General features: G+C 38.6%; 1 protein-coding gene across 1 annotated transcript; it reads right to left on the reverse strand.

The window, feature by feature from the left end:
• Positions 1-417: 417 nt before the first annotated feature.
• LOC104612181 (P-loop containing nucleoside triphosphate hydrolases superfamily protein) lies at positions 418-4,729 on the reverse strand. Its single transcript, XM_010279516.3, has 12 exons — positions 4,596-4,729; positions 4,405-4,485; positions 4,098-4,207; positions 3,918-4,017; positions 3,550-3,813; positions 3,052-3,331; positions 2,773-2,934; positions 2,113-2,328; positions 1,945-1,982; positions 1,666-1,829; positions 1,453-1,566; positions 418-1,338 (listed from the first exon to the last, which is right to left on the reverse strand). Exons 1-12 carry the CDS (start codon positions 4,600-4,602, stop codon positions 604-606), a joined length of 2,271 nt encoding a protein of 756 aa, XP_010277818.1. The 5' UTR covers positions 4,603-4,729; the 3' UTR covers positions 418-603.
• Positions 4,730-14,125: the final 9,396 nt, after the last annotated feature.

Here is a 14,125-nt window from a genome sequence, read left to right on the forward strand (position 1 = left end):
ACTAACCTATATCTAATTCAGAACTCCTAGACATTTGACTTTCCACAGGGGGCACCTCAAAAGTGACTCAAAACCATGGCAAGCCAGCGCATGCAGACCCAACATTATCTTATATCCTCCTCCTGTGAAAATGTTTTTTTTTTTTTCTATTTTTTTATAACAAAAACAACTGCCATGTATTTACCAAACCAACATGGGAGTTTGAAATCCCCTCTAAATGGTTTACATCAGATACCAACTTATGTTGACATCCATCAATCCCAATTAACATCAACCCACTCGATAATGGTTTCCCTCTGATCAGAAGCCCCTTTTTAAGGAATTGTGTTCAGAAAACCATGATGGCATGATTGCAATCATCCAATAAAACTTATTGCAGAAACAGGAGAGCAGTTCTATTCATGAGGTTTCCATCTCTGGGGGATCAAAACACAGCACCATTCAAGCTATATTTTATAGATCATTTCAGGACAAATGCTCAATATGGATTTTTGACCTACGAGTTACAGCCACTTAAAAGTGAAAGCATCACCTTCATTATAGGGAAAATCCAAGTTAAAAAAATAAAAATAAAAACTTGATTCTGTAATAGTTGTGTGTGAATCAAGAAGGCTGTAGGGACCTTCTATCATTTTTCAGACCTCTCAGCTTAAGTGGGCTCCATATAAAGTGTCTCTTCTGCAGTGCAACCACTGTTGGATGCTTTGGCTTCCACGAGCTGGTCTGTGTTGGGGGACTTCCCAAGAATTTACTCTTAGAGACAACTGGTGTTGCCTCCGCGGCTGCATTCCTCAGTCCTGGTAACGGTGAGAATATCCTTGAAACCCTCCGAACCATCCTTGCATCCTTTGCAAATGATCGTCGACCCATATCACCAACATTTTTTGATCGGTTCAGAGGCGTCATCATTGGATTTAAGTGGGATTCAGGGCGAAGAGTTGCAATCGAGATTCTCCTCTTGGGCTTCTCAACCTGTGTTGTTGTTGTCTCTGGAGGTCTGACAGCAATCGAGACCCGCCTCCTTGGCATCATCAGAGTCCTGGTGGAAGTTGCTGTTGTTTTCTTAGATAAATTCTCTCTATCCTCTGTTGATATTGAGGCAAATGTTGTAATTCCAGTTTTGCGAAGTGGAGCTGGAGGAGGCAATAGGTTGGTGATTCCTCTCAGTGGCACTCTAGGTTTAGAAGGACCCAATGGCGGTTTCTTCTGTGTTGCAGCCTTTTGACCAAGTTGTTGAGATGCCAATACTGATGATTTAGTGAATGGAGCAGCAGCTTTAGTTTCCTGTTGGAGTCTGGCTTTCCTTTCTTCTGCTAACTGGTTTTCAAGGTCTCGAACCTGTGAAGAAGTTTCACTTATTATGTTAACTACTGATGGGATTAAAACTTGAGCTGAAATTGATGAATAATGAATAAAATAAGCTGCTTGCTTCTTCCTCCGATTTATTATCACCTTTTCCTGAAGGTTTCTGCAGAGATGTTCTCGGGCTGCAAACCTTAATTGCAATGACTGCAAACTGTCTTGTAGTTTTTTTGTTTCTTTCTCATCTTGCTTTAGCTTCTCTGCCTGTCAGTAATACAACAGTTGAGATGCATATATTTTGACACACAAAGGATTTCATTTTGGTAGATCAATCATGTAATTTATATGAAGTGATGTGATTACCATCTGTTTGTACTTGAAAAGCTCAGTGGGATCTCCCTGCTTACGAGCAGGGCCATGCTCAATTCCCCTCACTCTACTGGCAAAGTTCAGTGAGCAAATCGTCTCTCCCAAGTCTGCAGCACTTGGGCTAATCTGTACAAACATTAGAGTCTTGCAATCTCTTCCTGCGCGTTGAGTCCCAGCTAGTGTTAAGTCGTTGAGAAAGGAAAGGTCCAGAAGAAAACAACATACAGAAAGAGAGTTACGAAGGTAAACTTCAAAATAAGGGAGTAAGCTCACCTAGAGAGCTTTGCAACAAATGGGTGAGCTTTGAATTCCTGCTTAAACAACAAAGTTGACAAAAACAATTAAGAGAAACAAATATAAACAGATGCAAAGAAATATCTGAGCCTCTGATGTGTTTGTGTGTGTTAGAGAGAGAGAGAGAGAGAGAGAGAGAGAGAGTGCCTGTATGGAATGTGGGCTGTCTTGGATGCTAGAGCAGAAATAACATCACCAAGTGCTGAGAGGGACTTGTTAATGAACTGTGACTCCTTCAACCTTTCTCCCTCCACTTCAATTCTTCCAAGACGCTCACTACCTGCCAGGTCTACCAGCCAAAGGTGGCTCCTGGTCCTCTGCCCATTTATCAAATTCTCGCCCTTAACAGTTATACGCAACAGACTGCAGTCAGAGGATTTGGTCGTTAGCCACATAAAAGGAATATTCTGGTCATCTTCACGTATCAATTTTGAAACCATTTTTTCATCTTCACTTAACCCATTGGGCATTGGCTTTTGCTGCTCAAAACTAAACTCTTCAGGCTAGATTCTATTCACTCCTTAGACTTTTCTGATTCTTGTAAACACTTAAAATTCCAAAACCGGGGGGGGGGGGGGGGGGTGTCAAACCAAAGGAATATTTTGATCATCTTCACGCATTAGTTTTGAAACCATTTTTTCATCTTCACTTAACCCATTGGGCATTGGCTTTTTGCCGCTCAAAACTAAAATTCCAGGGGGAGGGGGGGGGGGCGGCGGTCAAACCATAATAAAGAGGTTAACAATTCCAAACCCAGCCAGCAAGAACTAACTACAGAAAAGGAAGATTGGGAAATCAATACAATACCAGTGTGAGCGGCTACTGAGTTCATTAGCATTAGTTGATCCAACAGATCTGGCACAGCTTCCGGTCTTAAGCAGCTCCCACACCTCATCTGTGGAATATACCCGAGCTTCAACTAGTCCCGGAACCTCCTGGGTCCCCTCTGCTGCTTGCTTTACCTCTAACCTTTTGTTAATTTTCAAGTAGTGCAACAAAATGTAAGCCAATTTGTTCTCTCCCCACTTTTTAATTGAAATGAAAACTACCCATTTCTCTAATTTATCAAAGGTGAAGACTACTTACTTTTTTGGAGGTTGATTGGGATTCTCCACCAGAAGATCCCTAATCTTCTCATTGTATACCTCTAGCATACTCACGAACAATTCGTATTTCATAGTACTACATCTCTCTTTGGAAATTCTAAACAACTCCTCCAAGGTCCTATAGTTAACTCCTCTATTCTCAGGTGTTCCTTCCATTGTAAATGTCTTCCCAGTTCCTGTCTGCCCATAGGCAAATATACAGACATTGTATCCATCCAACACCGAGGTCACAACAGGTGAAGTCTGAGCAAAGACAGCCTCTGGAGATTTTATTAGTCAAACAAAAGGATATAAATCAGTAAATAAATTAACAAGGTTAAGATCTTTATAGAGGCAAACCATAGATCTAAATTGATAAATTACACCAAGAAAAATTGATAAAAATGTCAATGGTTTTTCTTCTAATCTTTACCTTCCCAATTGCAGAGTAGCAAAATCTAAACTAAATGTATTGGACATAAAAAGAAATAAGGTTTACCTTGATTGTCCTTAGGTCCAAATATATGATCAAACTTGAATTGCTTTCTAGACGAGTCAGAACATATAATCTGTAGCTCAGTTTCTTGAGATGGATCGAACTCTACCACTGAAGAAGAACCACTTGCAATTTCATCTTGGTTTAAAGGCCTACATCTGCAGAAGACCCTTATGTTGCCCTTAAGCTCAATTACTTCGTTATAGAGTCGCTTTCGCTCAGAGCTTTCCTCAAGATACTTCTTCTTCAGTGTTTCATGTTCAGTCCCTGAAAGCAAGAATAAGAATCATCAGGGAGTGGCAAGAAGATCCATCACTAAAACGTAAACAGGGAAAGCAAGAACCATCAGGAACCCGATTCACAAAACGTACCGAGAATCTGAAGAGAGGACAAGACATCGGAGCCAAGAAGTGACTCTGCACTGATGCCCTTGACGACATCAGAAAGAATCATGCGCTCTTTTTTCAAATTCTGCAACAGGAAAGTTAGAAGTCAGTATTCCCTGCTACTGATATATTGGACTTCTGGGATTAAACTTATCATGAATCTACCTGTAGTGTCGTGCTCATGGCATCAATCTTCTTCAACAATGGAAGGCCCCGCTGTTGATCCAATAAGATTTCTTGGCTTCCAGTTATGGTCTTGCCGCCCTTCCGTAGTTCTGAAAAAAAAAAAAAAAACACTAACCAGTAAATTTCAGAGACAAAAATGAAATTGCAAAAGAGAAATAATTCCAGATCAAGGGAAGAAAGAAGAATTGCACAAGTTGGGTTCACCGAATTTCATCTGAAACGAAATCCTGACAACACAAATCAAAATTTAAACGAGCAACAAAGCGGAAATCAAAGATATACTAACCCAGGTCAGAACTCGGTGGAGGATTTAGTTCATGATCTGTAACGATTTCGTATTTTTCCGGCAGAGTATCTTGGCTTTTTTCTGAAACACCATTCACGTATTTCAGATCATCGATTCAAAAAGAAAAAGAAAATGAAAGAAAAAATAACAGGGAGAAAAGAAGAAATCGAGGAGATTAGAGGATTCTGTACCTTCCATGGCGTGATTGTTCTTGAAAAGCAAATTTCAGAGCTAGTGTGTTTCTCTGCGAGAGAGAGAAGAGAGAGAGAGGAGAGAGAGAGATTTCCTTTCTTCAAAGTTCAAACGGTCATATAGGGTTTTGGTTTCGATTCGATTTTGAATTATAAACCAATATAGGCCGTTGGATGGGAGGCTCCGTTTAACGGCTACTTCGGGAGCCTTCTTTGAATCATTTAACGAGATGGTCTTTAAACGGACAGAGTTACTGAGGTTGGGACATTTGTTGTCACCGTGCGTTGGAGTTCACATCTGCGCCCCACAAAAGTGCGCGTCCCACAGCATTGAATTGGGCAAGGTTCAAAGTATAGACACGTATTGTTCCGGGACCTCTCCATACGCCCCTACGGTGGGTGTATTGGAGTCTGACCGGTTAAGGGGTGGAGGAGCTCTAAACTGGCCCCCCAGAATCAGTTTTGAAAAAATAAAAAAAGCAAAAAAAATGTATCGATTCGCCCAATACGCTCGATACACCCCTATTGATGTATTGGACATATCGATATTTTGAACCTTAGAATTGGGATATGTTCTTCACACAAGGCACCTCACAATGACATCACAGACGCATTCCACCGTGCATTGGGAACATCCCATAAATAATAACACGCAAGTACGGGAGTCCCAATGTACGGTGGGGTGTGCCTGTTAGATTGGTGTGAGACACCATGTGTGAGGAGCAGATCCAGTGCTTGTCCCAATCATATATGGGAAACATCTAGCAATGATAGTAAATGTTGAGACATCATCACGAGATGAGTATATAGTTGGGATGTGCTGTGGAGCATTGTGAGGCACCCTTTTGTGGGGTGCAGTTGTGAACTCCAAGCGTTGTAGGCTTGTAGCTGATCTAAACTGATTTAGGTGAAGGTGGAATGAATGAATTCACATCTGCACCCTATAAAATATCCTGATAGTTGGAAAATGGGGTCACTGTAACTTTGGAGGAGAAGCTCTGAGGCGCGTCTGAAGACACTGTCTTTAGAACGTTATTTGCCTCCACTCAGTTTCACCGAGTTTGTTGTTGGGTTACAGACAAATCCGTTCCCAGGATACAACAGAGCCTTGGGCGAGAATCTGCAACCAGCAAAGTTGAAGAATCTCCGAAGAAACCTTCTGTGAGACTGTAGCAGGCTGGACTGAGAAAGAGAGAGAAAGTGGATTTCGAAAATGTATGTTTTTGAAGTCTGATTCATGCTCCTTAAATAGTTAATGAAGAGGTATGAAGAAAAGGTAGGTGCTGGTTTAGAGAAGGCACCTTGAATAGTCACAATTTCAGACATTGTGACTGTTTAAAAAGTAGTTAACAGTTAATGATTGTTAACTTTGATCTCATCAACGGTGATCAACGGTCAACATCGCACCAAAACCAAAGCTGCCCTTCACGAGCTACGTGGGTGTGCGCGAAGTGTGAGCAAAGTGCACCTCTAAAGTGCTTCATTGCGCCGTAAACACGCGCGCACACGCGCTGCGTGGTATCAAACCCCCATACTCTCCTCTACTATTTCTAAGGAATGTAAACCAGCTCTTATTAAAATACTAGAAAACAAAGCTTATAATTTTCCAAGGTGGGACAAGTTCAAAACTGGGTTTTGTAAGAGAAAAGCTAATTTTTTAATCAAGTGTGCATGTGCAATTTCTCATGTAATTGACCAATCAAACCCATTGAATTTAATCTCTTGTGAGATTAAAATCCAACAATCCCCCACATTGATTGATCAATTGCATAGTTCTCTCTCAATCCAAACTATTATGACACAGTTATGCATACAAAAGGTGTTTATCAACTTAAACCTTTTGTTAGTATAGATATCTCAGAACCTTGTCAAAGTTATTGGTGGTAAGACCTTAAACCAATTACTCTCAAGACAGACCAGAGACACCCATACACAAAAAAAAATGTCTAATATTTGCAAGAGTTTCAAGTTTTGCTCAACACAGTTATGGCCATGTGCTTCTTTCCTGGTTTCATGAACAATCCCGAGAGCAAACACAAACTCTCATAAGAAGCGACACTTCTATGTTCACATAGGTGAAGTTCCACTATGTGTTCCGTCATTTGACACATTTTAGAACTTCATTAAAAGTTTAACTCAATCTCTCATCATAACGGACAACACTTTTTATGTTGTGATGGAAAATTTCTCAATGTCAGTGCTAACAATCACATTGCTGTAACTTGTTGTTACCCATTAAACCCAATACTGATGGTTTTTCAGTTAAGGCCGGGTTACCATTACAGGTGATTAAGTAAAGGGTTTTAATCCCATCTCTTTGGTTGTCATTCTTACAAATTCTCTAGCCAAACCCTTGGTAAGAGGATCAACCAAGTTTTTACTTGACCTCACATAGGTTATAGTGATGACTCCATCTTGAATCAGTTGCCTAACAAATTCATGTTTCATACTTATATGTTTGGACTTACTATTGTAGGAACCACTATAGGCTCTTGACAGAGTTGCCTTACTATCACAGTAAATGGAAATTTGAAGCATAGGACTAGGCAAAAATTTTATATCCAATAATAAATTCCTAATCCATTCAGCCTCTTTTCCAGCAGCCGCTAAGACTATGAATTCAGATTCCATGGTCGAGTGAGATATACAAGTTTGTCTCTTGGATGCCCAAGAGATCGCACCCCCACCAAGAACAAAAATCCATCTAGAGATGGACTTGTTATTTCCATTACCAGTAATCCAACTTGCATCAGTGTACCCTTCTAATACAGCTAGATAATCACAGTAAAACAAGCCAAGTTCCAAGGTTCTCTTGAAATACCCAAGAACTCTTCCAATTGCCTTCCAATGCTCTGCACCGGGATTACTTGTAAACCGACTGAGATTACTTACTACAAATGCAATATCAGGTCTAGTACAAAGCATAGCATACATCAAGCTTCCTATTGCACTAGTATACTCAAGTTGTGCAATTGCTCTACCAATATTTTCTACTAACTTTATAGTAGAATCATATGGCGTGCTATATTCTTTAAACCCTAAATGCTTAAATTTTTCAAGTACTTTCTCAATATAATGTGATTGGCTTAATGCATAACCCCTACTATGCTTTTTAACTTTTATTCCCAAGATGACATCTACTTCTCCTAAATCTTTCATCTTGAAGACAGAGGATAAGTAGTTTTTTAGTTTCATTTATGCCAACCATTACCCACAATAAGCATATCATCAACATAAAGACATACAATTACTCAATAATTTCCAGGGAATTTTGAGTAGATGCATCTATCAACACTATTATGTTTAAAACCAAAAGCTAGAATGAAAGAATCAAAATTTTCATGTCACTGTTTAGGTGCTTGTTTTAATCCATATAGTGATTTAACCAGTTTACAGACTTTCTTCTCATTTCCAGGAAGAACAAATCCTTTTGGTTGTTCCATATAAACCTCATCATTTAAATCACCATTTAAGAAAACAGTTTTAACATCTATTTGATGAACAAATAAGTGATAAATGTATGCTAATGCTATGAGTGTTCTAATAGAAGTTGTTCTAGCCACTGATGCATAGGTTTCAAAGTAATCAATCCATTCATTTTAACTAAATCCTTTAGCTACCAATCTAGCCTTAAAAATTTGTACAGTTCCATCAGTGTTGTATTTTCATCTAAACACCCATTTACATTTTATTGGTTTTGATCCTAGTGGCAGGTCTACTAGTACCCATGTGTTATTTGACATATTGAATCAATTTCATCATTTATAGCTTCCTTCCAAAAGGCACCATTTCTAGAGGTCATGACCTTACTGTAGGTTTTTGGATCATTTTCAATGTTCAGAACAATGGGTATCTTATTTAAAATATTTTCTCTATCAGCCTCAACCAAAAATACAATTAACTGAGTAGAGATAAAATCTGAACCTAAGTGTTTCTCTGTTCTTTGTCTTTAACTTCTTCTAGGCCCTAGTGTAGGTGTTACAATTGTGTCATTTCTTCTTTCAGTCTCATTATTATCAATAGGTATTGAGATTTGAGTTTCTCTTTCAGGTTCTCTGTCATTTTCTGTGGATTCATTTTCTATAGATTCAGAACACAATTTATTTTCGAAGAATTCAACATCTCTAGTTTCAATTATTATGTTGGACTCTAAGTCTAAAAACCTATAGGCCTTGCTATGTTCTACATATCCAACAAACATACTTCTCTTAGCTCTAAGTCCTAATTTGATTCTTTTAGGATCTAGAACTCTATAATATGCTAAGCACCCCCACACTTTCAGATATGTTAAATTAGGCTTTCTTTATGTCCATAATTCATACGGGCATTTGTTATCAACTCTAGAAACAATTCTGTTATGTAAATGACAAATTGTTAGGAGTGCTTCCCCCCACAGGTTTAAGGGTGCATTAGCTTTTAACAACATGCAGTTTATCATTTCTATAAGTGTTCTATTTTTCCTTTCGACCAAGTCATTCTATTGAAGGGTATAGGGAGCATAACACTGATGTATTATTCCAAATTCTTCACAGAAAGAATTAAACTCATTTTTAAAGTATTCAGCACCCCTATCACTTTTAAGGATTTTAATTTTCTTTTCTAGTTGATTTTCAACTTCAATCTTGTACAGTTTAAACATATCAAAGGCTTCATCCTTAGTTCTCATAAGGTAGACATAGGTGTATCTAAAAAAGTCATTTATAAATGTTATGAAGTATCTCTTACCTCCTCTAGTTAATACACCATTGAGTTCACAGATGTCGGAATGAATTAGTTCTAGAAGTTGAGAATTTCTCTCAACACTAGGGAAAAGTTTCTTAGCCATTTTAGATTTTATACATATCTCACATTTTTCAGTTGATTCATTATTGTAAACAATTATACCAAGTTTGCTCATGTTCTTTATGGATTTAAAATTCAAGTGTGCTAATCTATCATGCCATAAAGAGAAAAAATTGACAATATAAGTAGGAACTTTTCCTTCATTAATACTTAATTTGAACATACCATTACAACCATATCCATTTCCAACAAACATCCCATTCTTGGATAGGATTAGTTTGTCAGATTCAAAAACAACTTTGAATCCCCTCTTACAGACAAGATTTATTGAGACCAAGTTCTTTCTAATGTCAGGAACATGGAGAACATTCAGGAGAGTCAATGTTTTTCCAGAGGTGAAGTTTAACTCTATGCTGCCTCTTCCAGCAACTTTGGCACATGTTTGGTTTTCTCATCTATACCTCCTGGCCATCAGTCACTTCTCCATATGTCTTGAACAAGGACTTGTCCTTGCAAACATGGACTGTGGCATCTGAATCAAACCACCATCCAGAAGATGATTCTGCCATGTTGACTTCAGTAATCATGGCCACTAGATTGTTTTCTACCATATTTGCAGACTTGGTTCCACATTTCTGATGTCGGCAGACTCAGGCATAATGCCCATTCTTTCCACAAACATAGCAGGATCCTTTCTTATTGTTGCTCTTCTTAAAGTTCTCATCCTTCTTCTTTACTTGTAATGCAATGTTAGTCTTCTTCGATCTGTTTTCCACAAAATTGACCCTAGAGTTCAGTATACCGGCCAGGGTCTTATCCCTACTGTCTCTAATCCGAGACTTTTCTTCAATACGAAGGTGTTGCTGAATTTGCTCCAAGGTAAGTTCTTCAGCCTTGTGCAAAAGCTTCTTCCTGTAATCATTCTAAGAGGGTGGAAGCTTAGCAATGATTGCTCCCACTTGGAAAGATTTAGAAAGGATGATGTCAAGGGATCAAATTTTATTGACTATCACTTGTAGTTCATGAACTTGCTCCAGTATGGGTTTATGGTCGTTCATGGTGAAGTCAAAGTATTCTGCAATAAGATACTTATTCGTACCTGTTTCTTGCACCTTGTATTTGAATTACAGGGCCTTTTAGATTTCTTTTGGAGATGTAAGTTCCTTGTAGAAGTTGTAAAGCTAGTCTGATAAGGCATTCAATATGTTTCATCGGCACAAAAGTGAGTCTTCTCGTTTTGTTCTTTCCTTTTTTAGTTTTTCTGAGTCTTTGTCAGTGGGTTCAAGAAGTGATTACAGATTCGGGTCCAGTAGATAGTATAGTTTTAGTGTGGTCAGAAAGAAGATCATCTTGTCTTGCCATCGGCTAAAGTTTGCTCCATCGAACTGGTTTAGTCGAACAAGATCTAGGTTCATCATCTTGATCGAAGTCATGCTTGCTTCCGCCTCCATTGCAGAATAACGTTCTAAAATTGTTGGAAAATGGGGTCATTGTAACTTTGGAGGATAAGCTTTGAGGTGGGTCTGAAGACACTGTCTTTAGAATGTTATTTGCCCCCACTCAGTTTCACCGAGTTTTCTATTAGGTTACAGGCAAATCCGCTCCCAGGATACAACAGAGCCTTGGCCGAGAATCTACAACCAGCAAAGTTGAAGAATCTCCAAAGAAACCTTCTATGAGACTGTAGCAGATTGGACTAAGAAAGAGAAAGTGGATTTCAAAAATGTGTGTTTTTGAAGTCTGATTCATGCTCCTTAAATAGTTTATGAAGAGGTATGAAGAAAAGGTAGGTGCTGGTTCGGAGAAGGCACCTTGAATAGTTACAATTTCAAACATTGTGACTGTTTAAAAAGTAGTTAACAGTTAATGACTGTTAACTTTGAATTGTGCCTCTTGATCTCACCCAATCGAATCGTGACCGTTGATCTCATCAACGGTGATCAACGGTCAGCATTGCATCAAAACCAAAGCTGCCCTTCACGAAGTGCGAGCAAAGTGCGCCTCTAAAGCACCTCATTGCGCCGCACACACGCGCGCACACGTGTGCATGCGCGTTGCGCGGTACCAAACCCCATACTCTCCTCTACTATTTCTAAGGAGTGCAAATCAGCTCCTATTAAAATACTGAAAACAAAGCTTAATTTTCCAATGTGGGACAAGTTCAAAACTGGGTTTTGTAAGAGAAAAGCTAATTTTTCAATCAAGTGTGTAGGTGCAATTTCTCATGTAATTGACCAATCAAACCCATTGGATTTAATCTCTTATGAGATTAAAATCCAACACTAACAGTGTATTGAAAACATCTTTCACTAACAACTTCGAGAAATATTACCAATGCACACCGAGATTTGCATGTGGGGGCATTTGTGGGGGCACAGATGTGATCTCGGAACGAATGGTAATGTCCCACGCCTCTACGTCGGTCATGAAATACATATGGGGCCGAAGAGATTTGAATGATGTGGGTCGTATGTATTTTATGGCTGGCGTTTGGCGTTATTTATTGGTTTCACAGAATTCGGATCTGTGCATGGGTGGAAATTGCATGAATTTGGGTTTGGGATTAGCTTCAACATAACCGATAACTCATTAATGACTTGTTTAAAAAATAAACTAGAGGAGGGGATTGTGCTTCGCAAGGACTGGATTGGAATTGTAACATTGTTATTTGTTACGTTAAAAAAGACAATGGTTTCTTAATAAAAAACTTGCAATTGTAACATTGTTATTGCTTCAACAAAGCATCTGATATAAAAGAACACGATCATATAGTGATAATTATGAGCTCTACTTTATAGTTGTCCTTTGTTTCACATCTAGAACTCCTAGTTGACTCGGACGGTAGGACCGTTTAGCCTGAGAATCGTCTAGACAATCAGTTCCATTTTACCCCAAACCTAGTCCCTAGCCAAAAATCGTTGAATCAGTCAACGACCCGTTGACCCAGGCAGTTGAACCATCGACCTGCTCAATGTTTTTTTGCCATTTTTAATTTTTTGTTGTTATAATGGGCCATCCGTTTGAACCAGACGGTCGAACCGTTAACTTGGAAATCGGTGGCCATAATGGTTCTGTTTTCAGGTCATTTTTTCTCGATGTCAATAATTAGACAAAATAACTTTGTAGTCATAGTCATGTGAATGATGGACATTGCAAGGGATTCCAAAACCATGAAAGATAAATCCAAAGTGACCTTAAACACAGAAAAAAAATGACGATAAATCTACCAAACTGGAAAAAACAAGGGAAAAAATCAGAAAATCGAGTCCAAAGTTCCGCTTTGAGACGGAGCTAAACATGCATGCAATCAAAGAAAGAGACAAAGCAGATCGTCTTGTAAGAAAAAAAAAAACATTGCACAAGAAAACCCAAAGAAAAAACAAAAGGGAAGAAATAAAATGGTGTTAAACCCTAAACCGTTTTGGAGGATCTTGAAGAAAAAGAACAAACACAAAAAAAAACAAAAAACAAAAAATGAAAAAAAGGAACATATCGCACACGCTCGAATAAAGCCCACATTAGAAACCTTCGAATAGTGAAAATCCAAAAGCATAAAAAACCATGGTTTTCGAACCGATGTTAACACGGACGGACGAACATTTTGGCTTGGGAACCGTTCAAGCAGCCGATTCATTTTACCCCAATCCCGATATCTGGCCAAAAACCTTTGAATCGATCAATGACCCATTGACCTAGGTGGTCAAACCATTGACCCATTCAATGGTTTTTGGCCTTTTTTTGTTTTTTTTTTTAATTAGGAACCATCTAGACAACCAGTTCCATTTTATCCCAATCCCAGTCCCTGGCCAAAAACCATTGAATCGGTCAATGACACATTACCCAGGCAGTTGAACCGTCGACCCGTTGACCCGTTCAATGGTTTTTTGGCCATTTTTTATTTTTTTAATTGTTGTTGACCCGTTGACCTGTCGACTCAAAATCCAGTGACCAGAAAGGTTCCGTTTTCGGGTCATATGAGACACACGCTCGAATGACATAGCACGTATGATACTGTTTAATGGACCTCACACACTCAATTTTTTGCCTGTAATTTTTGTTATCAGAATAGGCCATCCGTTCAAACTGGATGGTCAAACCATCAACCTGAAAACCGGTGGCCAGAACAGTTTCATAATTTTTTGCCTATAATTTTTATTGTCAGAACAGGCCATCCATTCGAACCAAACGATCGATCCATCAACCCAAAAACCGGTGGCAGATAAGATATATAAGATTCTTATGTTTGTTTTTTGTAAATTGAGAAGTTTCAATCGAGACCCAATCCAACCCATTAACTTTCTAATTCATTAAATCGTAGAAAAAAAATGCAGATATTATAGAAAAATATAGAAGAGTAAAAAATTACAAAAAATGACTAACAGAAATTATAGAAAGTATAACTTTCATTGATCAATGCTTTTCTGATGGATCAGGCTTTATAGATTACAACTTACAAATATTGGTTTTTGAAACTTTAATTCGAGCGTCAAGGAAACTGTTGCATGCATACCTCCACTTCAAGGCACAGTTTATGCTATTAAGAAACAAGGTTGAGGTTGTATTCTGAATTACACTTCAAAAGCTCTTCACACATCTTGGAAATAAATAAAAAAAAAAAAAAGTTGTATATAACACTAAAACAAATCCTTCGGCATCACATATTTCTAAGCTGTCGAAGAAGGCAGTTCTAGATCTCCCACAAGCGATTTAGAAACTCCCAAGAGCTTTGATTTGCTCTTCCCACTTGG

Source organism: Nelumbo nucifera, chromosome 4, assembly GCF_055504915.1.
Source record: "Nelumbo nucifera cultivar China Antique chromosome 4, China Antique-T2T, whole genome shotgun sequence".
NCBI lineage: Eukaryota > Viridiplantae > Streptophyta > Magnoliopsida > Proteales > Nelumbonaceae > Nelumbo > Nelumbo nucifera.

Bases quoted from the DNA above. Each gene is read 5' to 3' on its own strand.
- LOC104612181 (XM_010279516.3), bottom strand. The intron at 1,830-1,944 runs GTGAGCTTACTC...CTCAACGCGCAG, and splicing joins TTTGTTGCAAAGCTCTCTAG to GAAGAGATTGCAAGACTCTA. The intron at 1,567-1,665 runs GTAATCACATCA...TATTACTGACAG, and splicing joins TTTTCAAGTACAAACAGATG to GCAGAGAAGCTAAAGCAAGA.